Below are 12487 nucleotides of genomic sequence, written 5' to 3'. Positions count from 1 at the left end.
TACGGATGATTTCAGGTCACAATTGAGCAGAAGTATCAAGTAAAAGATTCAGCCTAAATGTGCTCAAAATAATGCGTCAATAATCTACTTCACTTTTATTTCATTTTACACATATCGAGACTTGCACTGATTATGACTTTGTGGTGATGATTTTCATAGTAATGATTTTTGTTGAGTTATTAGTTACAATAAACGTACATATATTACTCAATTGTTTGACTTCATGATCTATCGATACATTTTAACTGTGTCTTACAAGGTGTCCCAGCAGGGGCCAGTGCCCCCGTAACTCTGAGTCCGGCCCCCCCTGTGGCCCCCCCGCCGAAGAGTCAGACGTGCAACGCGGAACTAAATCGTCTCAACAGGTTGCTGGTCTGATCACTTAAAGTCTCCAACAATCGGCCAGATATAAAATGCCTCTGGTAAATGAACGTCTTTCTGTAGCGCACCAGCTGGAGCGCCCACTGAGAATTCTTTGGCTCCCCTCTTCCTCCCTCTCACCCTCCCCGGCCTCACCACAGACGTTGCTCTCCTAGCGCTAGCGTGAGCTTGAGTTGATAGAGCAGAACGCATTTCTAAGCGGAATACTGAGGAATACCGATATCCACTTTGTGAAGCATTCTTGAAAACACCCGGAAAACATCGGCAGAGAATTGTGTGGCTGTATTTAAGACAACTCTGAAACTGCAAGGCAACAGACAGCACCATTTAAGTAAGCTCTGAAAAATTCTTCTTTCTCATTTGGCTCATGGTAGTTACATGTCACATCATGTTGATGTAGCGATGTGAAATACGATCCGAGTTTTCATAGGTGTTTTATTTTGAAAATTGACTGGATACTCTCGTCTTTTCTACGCCTGACTTCCTGTTTGACTCATTTGGTCTGTGCAAATTGATGTGCCGTTGTGCAGCGTCCATCAGAAAGGGACCCGGCACGTATTTTTAGCGGAGCGGAGCGCCGAGCCACTTCTAGGCCACGGCTGGTGGAGCAGCTTACATTGACTTGAATGGCCGCTATAAGCTCCTGCACCCGTGCCTCAGCTAGATCGCGCAAGCAACGAATCCCATGGGTTGCCATAAATGGGCCTGAGGCATTCAACTACCAGAGGGCTTTTGAAATCTTTTCGAAGCCGCGTAAAATTAAATGCTCTGATTCAGGGTGCCGTACTTGCACATCGTGAGGGAGGGAGGGAAGGAGGAAAGCAGTAATTTGTGTCTATTTGTGTGTAATTGATTTGAGTCTTACCTTTTGTTCTTTTCGTATTGCGCATTTTGTATTGTTTTGTCAATCTGTAACTGTGTTTGTGAGTGAGAGAGTTTAAAAGAATATTTTGTCTGCACATGATTTAAAATGATAAAATAGCCCTCCAGAGGCAGATCAGTACGTTAGTAATTTTTTTTTTTTTTGATTACTGAAATGTTTAACCACTAATCCTTAGCCATATTTTAAGTGTAACCATAACATACCACTAGTGTTTTTATCAGTATTTATCATCACAACCTCTTATTGTTCAGACTTAGATATGGTATTTGACCCTACTTGTATGTGCCCCTGTATCAAAAGGACTGGCCTGAGCTTGGCCCTCCCATTTAAACTGGCCTATAACCGCCACTGAAAGGTGCCTATAAATACAATGCATTATTATTATTATTGTTGTTGTTATTATTATTAGTAGTAGTAGTAACTGAGTTGATCAACAGTACCTGGACTTCCTATGGCTCGTGAGGAGGAGGGCTCGAGGAGAGCTCGTGCTGTGATGGGACTATCCGTTAGTAGCCTACCCACACAGCCTCCTCCTCTTCCATCATGGCTCCGTCGGCAGAAAGGCAAGGATACTGGGGGCGGCCGACCTCAACGCTGGACTGGTGCGAAGAAAATTATGTCGTCTCTTTTTACATCGCGGAATTCTGTAAGTAAATACATTTAATCGCTCATAGTGGAAAGTGTGAGATTCGTGGCTGGTTTGAGGAGACTTTGGGGGAGGACGGCCGAACGATTGTAAATCCACAGAATTGTGGATTTACAATCGTCCCTGAATAACGTAAACATGACGTGGGAGCAGCGGCTGTAACAATCGTAGAATATGTTTCTGTTAACGTTACCTTGTTTGCTCGGGTTTTATGAATTTACGGTCTGTCAATATGCTACTTGTTAGCTAGCTCGCACGGGATTTTACCATGTTGAGCTGTAATGAGGAAAAAGAAAAGCTGTGTGCCGCGGAGATAATACCCCAGTCAGGCTGTTTTGCATAGCTTTACTTAAGGTTTTTGTTTCGCTCGGTACAGTGTCAGCCCATAGACACATCACATTTTAATTTCAGTCCGGCACTTAGTTGTATTTCAGCTCGACTGTAGTATGTGGTTATGAATGTTTCCCCTCGCAAGGTGCATTAACGTCATTCACTTGAAACTTGATGAAACGTCTCCTCCAGACTACCAAGGCGCCTCATTGCTTAGTCTAACCATAACAAACTGGTTCCTCAGGAACCATTATCTAGATTTTAAACACAGTTAGTGTCATAGTGTTCAAAAACTGTAAGCAGGCTTTCATGAAGGTAACTCATCACTGTGCAGGCAATTTAAGCCCAAGAAAGTTATTTGGGGAATGAATTCAGAGGATTTGTAGTCCAGCCCTCTTTCCTGTGCATGGTATTAATTAGCTTTTCAAAGGACAGTCTTTTTCAGTTAATGGCTGCCACACCAACACGTAATTCAGCAAGAAATTCTATAATATCCTACTTTGCAGAATTCATAGGGGGTGAATTAAGGGTAGTTTTTGAATATCCTCCATCTGTAAGGTTTCTAGCCTAAAATAGAAAAATAACCTAACAAATGATACATGTAATACTGATGATGTTACCTATCTATTTGTCTGGGAAAGACAGTTATATCATTTTCCAAGGAGGCGTGACATACCCTTTTAATTAAACTGATTCCAAACCTCTGTTTTTGGTAACATTTGGGTGATAGGGACAAGATCAGTGGCATACAGTAGTTAGGATAGGCCCCAGTGCACGCTATTATGATGGGCCCCAGTGCCAGATTTTGTGTCGAAACAGCTACTGTATTTTTAATCGTATCTTTACATAATCAAGTACAGACTTGACGTTAAACAAAATCAACATACAAATTACCAAGAATCGCTGCAAATCTATGTGACGAAAAATACCAAATAAAATAAGAAATTAATCAATGAATTGATTTTTAAAATAGTTGAACATATAATTGAACATATAATTTTGTTATAGAACACTACTGACTATTTCAGAAAAGGAAAAAAAAAGAAACAGACAGAGATTGGTTTGCCTTCTTGAGGGTGTAAAACAGATGACTGCATTTGTATTTTAATGCGTGTTCTTCTTTGAACAAAGGGGTATTTCTGAGGTGGCAAGTTGAACCACTCGAATGGGCCTATTCTCTGCCCTAGAGAAAGCATGCCCTCCAACTGCTCTCTCTACAGGCCCCCCAACCCCATGGGCCCCAGTGCAACCGCATTGCCTGCACTTTCTTTATTTATGTCCCCGGACAGGACCTTTGGGACAGGAGCTTTTGGTGATTGGGACAGGACATCAAACAGATTTTAGGTCTGTACATCTGGCTCATGGTGCATGCAATGCACATTCTCAACCTAGTTAACACCTATTAGTAGGGATGCACCGAAATGAAAATTTGTGGCCGAAGCCGAAACCGAATAATACTAAACGCTTGGCTGAATACCGAGTACTGAATACCGAATATTGTTGTTTAGTTTTTCATTAGTTTTTGCAGATGAACCCCCTCCAGATTAGTGTTGTCAGGGAACCAATATTGGGACCCACTGTACGATACCAATGAAAATATCATGGTTCTGAGTAGTATCACGATACCACAGCGAAAATGAGGCAGATGTGCCTTTTGTCATTTATAAAAAGATAAATCACTTTTCTATAATACATCAATGATATTTCAGTGGAATAAATTACTTATTGACTTATTCATACTTCAAAAACAGCATCAATAAGTGATTAACATAGGGGGAATCAAAATAAAATAAATAAATAAAATAAGAATCAACCAGCCACCCTCCTCCCCTGACAAGTCCCTTCATAAGTAACGAACAGTCCCTAAAGTGCGGTGAGGTTTGTGGGCCGTGAACGGCTCGTTTCTCCTCTGACACATCACATACCTGTGTTCGGCTGGCTCGGCTGTTCAGGTACTTTTGGGCAGTCATGACACCAAGAAGAGGATATTATTGGAGCCGACTTCTCTGTCGCGGTAAGCCAATGGCCGCTGTATTTGACAGGAAAACATTACTGTCTGTGTCTGTGACCCCCGTTCAACCCACAACCGATGGGATTCGCCTTTCGTTTCTGCTGGTGGTCAAAATCTGGAGGCTGCTCGCACAGCGTGCTGAATGATTTAAGCCTATTTTGCTCGCTCAAAACTATTTTTAGTCGCAAATGCGAGTGCCGTGACGGGCAGATAGCTACACTGCCGACATTTTACTCCACCCGTCACGGACGCTGTTTGATTGCGTTATCAAAACACGCCACTATTATTCGGCCTTGCTTTTAACTTATTCCACCGAATACCGAATGTGTGGTTTTTTGCAATATTCGGCCGAATATTCGGTGCATCCCTACTTATTAGTATTACCAGTGTGTGGCGGTGAGACTCTTGCTCACTCAGATCACCAGCAGCCAACCAATGTAAACAATAATAATAGAAAATGTAAACAATCACTAGACCCAGACCAGGCCAGACCCAGACCCAGACCCAGTCCAAAGCTTTGACCAGACCCAGACCCGACCAGACCCGACCAGACCAGACCAGACCAGACCCAGACCACACCAGACCACACCAGACCCAGACCCAGATCAGACCAGGCTAGACCCAGACCAGACTAACCAGACCAGTCCCACATCCATGGACACTAAACATATAGACAAAAGGTAATACTGAAGTGTACCTCATGAAAACATACAATCACTGCATTGATTGTCTCACAAAGCTTTGGTGCAATTTGAATAGAAATTGAAAAAACCCACCTCTGAACTAAAGTGCATTTTAAAAGAAAAGAAAAGTGGTTGTCTAAAACATCTGGACAATCTAAACCCAACTGTAAAGTCCATGACACTAAGGCCCCTTCATGACTGCTTCCTCACTATTTGCTGGGGACCGTAAGATTTCTCTGCAAGAAAAGCAGCTGATCGGCATGTTCTGGAGTGAGGCAGCTCCTTTTTGCTGTGACAATGTCACCAATGGTTGAGAATACCCTCTCAGAAGGGACACTGGTCCCAGGCACACAAACGCTTCGCTTGGTGAGCTAAAAGGGGGTAACTCGCCTCATGCTTCATCCACCAGCTCAGTGGATTTTCAGAGAGTGGGAGAGGATCTACTTCTCTGTATCCTTTGACTTCATCCTGTGCCTTCTCAGGTGCACTTCTCACTGGTACCGCTGGTTCTTTTGGCTTGTAGGCTGAACCCAGGAGAGACATCAGTGCAGAAGAAGGCTCCTTGGACCTCTTTGTTGGAGGAGGATCAGCAGCAAGGGAGCTGTCTTCCTGCTGTACAGAAACAGCAGCATTGATTCATTGCATTGGCTTTGCATAGATACAGGTATACAGTGTGTATACAGTACACTTACATGCACAGACACACCCCAGTGTATTTTAACTATTTTATAATGCAAAATAACTGAGCACACACTAGGGGTTATAAATTTGTCTTTGCTGGAAACCCATTAGATTGAATTTTGTACAGACAACCAATGTATTAGTCTGCTATTCAACCCATCAAACTACAAGCTAGCCACCCCCTCCCTCACACGGAGACACACACACACAGAGAGAGAGAGACAGAGACACACACACACACACACACACACACACACACACGTTAAGTAAGCATACCTTGAATCCAAGTTGTCGTGCACGGCAGTCTTGAGGTCCTTAATCACGGGTGACTCGTTGGGGACACTGATCATCTCATCCAACAGTTGTGTGTGCAGGGTTGCAATGACGAAGAGTGTTGGGGTCATCTCTTCGGACATGACCAGTGTGGCTGCCTTCAGTAATAATAATAATAATAATAATAATAATAATAATGATAATACATTATATTTGTGTATAGCACTTTATATCTGAAACAGATCTCAAAGTACTGCAGTAAAGGATGAGCTAAGATAAGACAAACGACAAAAGAAACAAAAATGAGAAAATACAAAACATAAGAATAAGACGAGTGATACCTTCAGTGGCTGGAGAGCTTTCACAATATTTTCTGCCACTGTCACGTCAGCCTCTGTCAGGGTGCAGAGGTCTTGTTTGTTGCCGCAGGTGAGAGCAGAGTTGCTGTGATAAGATAAGAAAAACTTTATTGTCCAATTAATATTAAATTGAAATTCATCTTTGGCACTGGCACATAGACAGACAAACATCATTAAACATATTATATCTGTCTGTCTGTCTGTCTGTCTTTCTGTCGGTCTGAGATGAGACCAGGCCTACACCGCCATGCAGGACACCCTGCAGTCAGACACACATCGCCCACACAGCCAAGCTCCGCCCACCCATCCAAGCTACTTAGCCAGCCAAGCTAACTAGCCAGCCAAGCTAGTACCTAGCCACCCAGCCAAACTACCTAGCCAGCCAAGCTACCTAGCCATCCAAGCTACCTAGCCAACCAAGCTACCTAGCCAGCCAGCCAGTCAAGCTACCTAGCCAGCCAAGCTACCTAGCCATAAGAGTGCCTAGGGTCAGCACACGCATATGCGCCCCTAATGGTATTCACCTGTGATCGCTGGATGTTGCTCCAAGAAGTCTTCCAGCATGCGCAGTGCGCTGTTCCAGCGGGTCACCACGCCGTGTTGAGGCAGCTCCAGAATCTTTTGCTTCTCTTAAGCATGTTGCTTGTCATTGTGCTGCAATGAGAGAAGGCTGTAATCCGCCTTACTCGGCCAAGCAGTCGGGCAACAGAGGTTATTCTGAGTGCTGCTTGTTAGGCTAAGTTCAGCGTGTGGGCGAAACAGCCAACATGCAACTCCATTGAGGCCACTGCCCGGACCATGTTGGCCGTGTTGTCTGTAACGATGGCTGGGCCTTTGTCCGTGAGCTCCCTCTCTCGAAGAGCCTCAGTCAACAGCTCAACAGTTGCTCTTCCTGAGGTTTCTACCGTTTTTTTCCCCGTTAAAGGGTTTTTTTTGGGGAGTTTTTCCTTATCCGCTGCGAGGGTCATAAGGACAGAGGAATGTCGTATGCTGTAAAGCCCTGTGAGGCAAATTGTGATTTGTGATATTGGGCTTTATAAATAAAATTGATTGATTGATTGATTGAAGATGACTCACGGTGTGGCTGGCTTCAATCACCTGCGTTTGTAAAACATGGGACATGAGGCACCAGTCACTGTTGATGTAATGAGAAGTGATGGTCAAGTAGGAATCCGTAGCTCTGCTTGTCCAGCTGTCGCAAGTGATAGCAACTCTCTCTGCTGATTTCAGTGCAGTTGCGATGTTGTTTTTAACCTCTGTGTACAGCTTTGGGATTGTCACTTGCCTCAGTTGTTTCCATGTCGGTATCGCATAGCGTGGTTCCAGTGTCTTGACGAGATGTCTGAAGCCTACATTTTCGACTAGCTGTATGGTCGGAGATCCTTGCAGATAAAAGTTGCCAGAGCCGAAGCGATTTTCTCTGCATGTGGAGACGTGGACTGAAACATCGTCCCAAATGCTTTCTCCAGCGAGGGTTGTTGCAGTGACTTGTTTCCTGGTTGTTGTTGAGTATGCTCTGGGTGATGCCTTGTCAAATGGCTCCGGAGATTTGTTGTGTTGCCGTTGTAGTTCACTTCCACATTTTGCACACAGCGTTGTTTTTGTCCAGTTCTTCACAGTTTTCTTTCTTTTTGAAGCCATAGTGCCGCCAGACATTGGCTTTTAAATGTGACGGTGACATCAGCTGAGCGTCCGCTTCTGCCATGCTGGTTCTTCATTCTGAAGCACATGGCCTGGATCTGATCATCTGACTGCAATAACGTTGCGCTAAGCACTAAACCACGAGAGACTAACGGGGCAAACCAAACAAAAAAACGAACGGGTTTGATAATTGTTCCTACACATGAATATCGATTCAGTATCTAAATATCGATATTTTTAACCCACCCATAGTTCTCCCTGTCACAATAACCTCCTCCCTTCCATATCCTTTCTTAATTCTCTCTCACCAAATTTCTAGGGCTGTAGTCTCCCGGTCAACTGATCGATTATTTGGTTGATATGTTCTCATCTGACCAAATTCTCATTGGTCGAATAATTGCCTAGCTTCTTTCATAAGGAGGAAAGTGCTACATCAATAGCTTTCCAGGGTTAATCCATTATTTCCTGTGGCGGGAGGGACAGGCTATGAAAATGGGGGTGTTTTCAAAACACCCCCTTTGTTTACACATTTTTGAACTCCCCCACCTTAACACTCAGCATCGCCATGATGCAGACCTACTGTCAGTTTCTGTATACTGACACCTTTTCCCTCAGTGGTAACAAAGCGTGTATTTACTTGTATTTCACAGATAAGAAACAATAAATTGCGAAGACAGTAAAGCTTCTTTGTGATATATCCTTTAGGGATTTATACTTCGGGATTTATCCTGGCTTCATATAAACAGAGGAAAACTTTACTCGTCGCTAGGCTAATTTATACAATGTAAAATGCCATAGGCTGGCGCTAATAATGTTAGCATGTTGTATTTGTTTGGAAAACGTGTTTAGTGTGACAGTTGATTTGTCGGTGTATCTTGTGAGTTGTAATTGAGCCAAATTGTGTGTTGTTACCTTTGTTAAATGTTGCTGTTGTCCCTGGTTTTATATGAGAAGAGGGAAAGATCGCTAGCCACTAGGCTAATTTATACAATGTGAAATGCCATAGGCTTGTGCTAATAATGTTAGCATGTTGTATTGGTAGGGGAAATGTGTCCAGATGTGTCCGCTGTGAGGGTCCTAAGGACAGAGGGATGTCGTATGCTGTAAAGCCCTGTGAGGCAAATTGTGATTTGTGATATTGGGCTTTATAAATAAAATTAATTGATTGATTGATTGATTGATTGATTGATTGAGATAAAGACCAGTGTTTGTCAATGCTGCGATTTATAGTGAAGCCAATTTACCTACGTGTGTTTGAAATTGTCTCTATTAAGCCATATTTAATGTGTGTTTTGAATCAAGTAAACTTTACAGCACTTAACAGAGTCCTCCACCGCCGACTAGTGTTTCGGAGGTGTAACTGCAGAGTGACACAGACACACCACCACAGAAGTAAAAATAACGTGCAGATTTTTTTTTCTCAAGACTAATTGATTAGTTGAAGATGTATATGTATAACTTCAGTGGACCAAGATTTTCTTTGGTTGACTACAGCCCTACAAATTTCATTGAACACATTTGACTTAGATTTAAAAAAAAATATTTAAGTCTGAAATCTATTGAATACATTTGATTGGGTTTAACAAAAATGCTTGATTTAAAAAAAAAAATTAACTGAGGTTAAAACAATGCATATTCAGGATTAGTAAGGGTTGGGTTGAATAGTGTATTAGTGTAAACTTGGTGCTTTTTGTTAGCTGGCTAGTCCAGCTAGCAACAATGACGCGCAAAAAAAAAAAAAACACACCTAGCAAAAGCAAGCTAATCCATATATAACTATATATATATATATATATATATATATGTATATATATATATATATATATATATATATATATATATTTATTTTTTGGTTGATTAATAATAATAATAATACATTTTATTTAAAAGCGCCTTTCTCAACACTCAAGGACACTTACAGAGCATTAAAAACACAATTAAAATCACAATTAAAATAAATAAAAACAACAGACGAGTGACACAAAGTAAAGATGGATGTGGGCAATTAAAGGGAATATGCAATTTGGAACAGATGGGTTTTGAGTTGTGATTTGAAATGGGGTAGAGAGTCCATGTTTCTGAGGTCCGGGGAGAGAGAGTTCCAGAGTTTGGGAGCAGAGCGACTGAAAGCTCTGCTCCCCATGGTGCTGAGCCGGGCGGGGGCACAGAGAGGTGGAGGACAATCTGAGGGAGCGAGAGGGGGTGGCGATGTGGAGGAGATCAGACAGGTGGGGGGGGGGGCGAGGTTGTGAATGGCCTTGAAAGTATACAGAAGGATTTTGTAATGGATTCTGAATTTGACTGGAAGCCAGTGAAGCTGCTGGAGGACAGGGGTGATGTGGTGAAAGGAGGGGGTTCTGGTAATAATGTGGGCTGCAGAGTTTTGGACCAGTTGAAGCTTATGGAGGGATTTGTGAGGGGCACCAAGGAGGAGTGAGTTACAATAATCAATGCGGGAGGTGACGAGGCTGTGGACCAGGATAGCCGTGGTGTGAGGGGTGAGGGAGGGGCGGAGACGGTTAATGTTTCGTAGGTGGAAATATGCAGACCGGGTGATGTTATTGATGTGTGAGTGGAATGACAGTGAGCTGTCGAGCATGACACCCAGACTCTTAACCTGAGGGGAGGGGGACACTGTGGAACTGTCAATAGTGAGGGAGAAACTGTCAGTTTTGGATAAAATGGATTTGGTACCGACCAGGAGGAGTTCTCTTTTATCAGAGTTGAGTTTGAGGAAGTTGGAGGTGAACCAGGATTTAATTTCTGAGAGGCAGTGGGTGAGGGAGGAGGGTGGAAGAGAGGTGTCGGGTTTACTGGATAAGTAGAGCTGGGTGTCATCCGCGAAGCAGTGAAAGTGAATACCAAATTTACAGAAAATATTGCCAAGTGGGAGGGGATAGATAATGAAGAGGAGGGGCCCCAGGACGCAACCCTGGGGCACACCTGAAGTGACGGGGGAGGGCTGTGAAGTGAAGGATTTGAGTTGGATGAACTCAGTGCGGCCAGTGAGGTAAGAGTGAAACCAGTGAAGGGGGGTGTGGGTGATACCTATGGAGGAGAGTCTATGGAGGAGGACTGGGTGAGAAATAGTGTCGAAGGCCGCACTCAGATCGAGGAGGATGAGAATGGAGATTAAACCGGAGTCAGCTGCCATGAGGAGGTCGTTGGTGATCTTGATGAGGGCTGTTTCTGTGCTATGGAGGGGACGGAAGCCGGACTGGAACTGTTCATAGAGGCTGTTATGGGTGAGATGGGAGTGGAGTTGAGAGGCAACAGTTTTTTCAAGGATTTTGGAAATGAAGGGGAGGTGAGAAATGGGGCGGAGGTTATTGAAATCGTTGGGGTCTGAACCAGGTTTTTTCAGGATGGGACTGACGGCTGCGGTTTTCAAAGGGGTGGGAACAGTTCCAGTGGACAGTGAGGAGTGGATAATGGCTGAGATGAAGGGGAGCAGAGAGGGGAGGCAGGATTTGACCAGAGGAGTGGGGAGGGGGTCTAGCTGGCAGGATGAAGGTTTGGACTTTCTGATGAGGTCAGAGATAACTGAGGGATGAGGGAGTTTGAAGGTGAAGAATGGTTGATAAGGAGGGAGGAGTTCAGAGGAGGGGAGTGGTGAGAAAGTGGAGCCCAAGTGCTGGTGAATTTTATTGATTTTGTCATTGAAAAACCGGAGGAGGGACTCACAGGTGTCTGAGGAGTACATGTGGGGGGGTAGGGAGTCCGGGGGTTGAATGATTCTGTTATAAACGGAGAAGAGAGTCTTGGTGTTTCCAGCATTTGAGCAGATGAGTCCAGAGTAGTATTGAGATTTGGCATGAGAAATGGAGTCCTTATAGAGAGTTAACTGAGCTTGTGGATATTGAGACCGGCTTTCCTTAAGAGTCTTTCAAGCTGTCGATTTTGGGATTTCATGGAACGGAGATGGGGAGTGAACCAGGGGGCAGACCGGTAAAGGAGACAGAGCGGGATTTGACAGGAGCAAGTGTGTTGAGTATGTTGGAGAGTCCATTATTGTACTGTGTGACGAGATCATCGGGGGTGGAAGTCGGTCCAGAGTCAGGGTGGTGATGCAGGAGGAGAGGGAGTCCATGTTAATGTCGTTAATATTGCGGTATGAGATGATACGGAGAGGTTTGCAGATGGAGAGCTGGAGGGTGACGTTAAAAGAGAGGAGGAAATGGTCCGTAATGTGAAGTTTGTCACCAGTACAGTTGGAGGGGGTGAGACCTGAGCAGCAAATTAAATCAATTGTGTGACCTTTTATGTGTGTGGAGAAGTCTGCAAACTTTTGGAAACCAAAGCTGTGAAGTAGTGATGAGAAGTCCATGGTGAGGGGAAGAGCAGTATTGTCCATGTGGATATTGAAATCTCCTAGCAGAATTATATTGGGTGAGAGAGTGGAGAGGTGGGTAAGGAGGGCGGAGAATTCATTTAAAAAGTCACTGTGAGGCTTGGGGGGACGGTAAACTGTGTCAATGATTGTGGGGGTGGGTCCGGGGATCTGACAGACAAGGCATTCCAGTGAGGAGAGGGGAGGCACAGAAACAGGAAGGACCTTCCACTTCTCGCGGTAGAGTATCGCAAGACCTCCCCCACGAC

At 44.0% G+C, this 12487-nt stretch overlaps 1 protein-coding gene across 2 annotated transcripts in view; it reads left to right on the top strand.

The window, feature by feature from the left end:
- The first annotated feature begins 547 nt into the window (after positions 1–547).
- Positions 548–12487, top strand: part of acer3 (alkaline ceramidase 3) — a 52445-nt gene continuing 40505 nt past the window's right edge. Inside the window, exon 1 of one of the 2 annotated variants that reach the window (XM_033643891.2) lies at positions 548–712. Coding sequence is in view for 1 of the 2 variants with exons in the window: in XM_033643874.2 (XP_033499765.1) it covers positions 1808–1910 (103 nt within the window). In the remaining variant the exon portion in view is untranslated. Of the gene's footprint in view, positions 713–1652; positions 1911–12487 lie in introns of those variants that run through there. The other variant, XM_033643874.2, reaches the window with a different exon arrangement.

Source organism: Epinephelus lanceolatus, chromosome 11 (genome assembly GCF_041903045.1).
Source record: "Epinephelus lanceolatus isolate andai-2023 chromosome 11, ASM4190304v1, whole genome shotgun sequence".
NCBI classification, from domain to species: domain Eukaryota; kingdom Metazoa; phylum Chordata; class Actinopteri; order Perciformes; family Serranidae; genus Epinephelus; species Epinephelus lanceolatus.
This window is presented reverse-complemented; position numbering and strand designations above follow the sequence as displayed.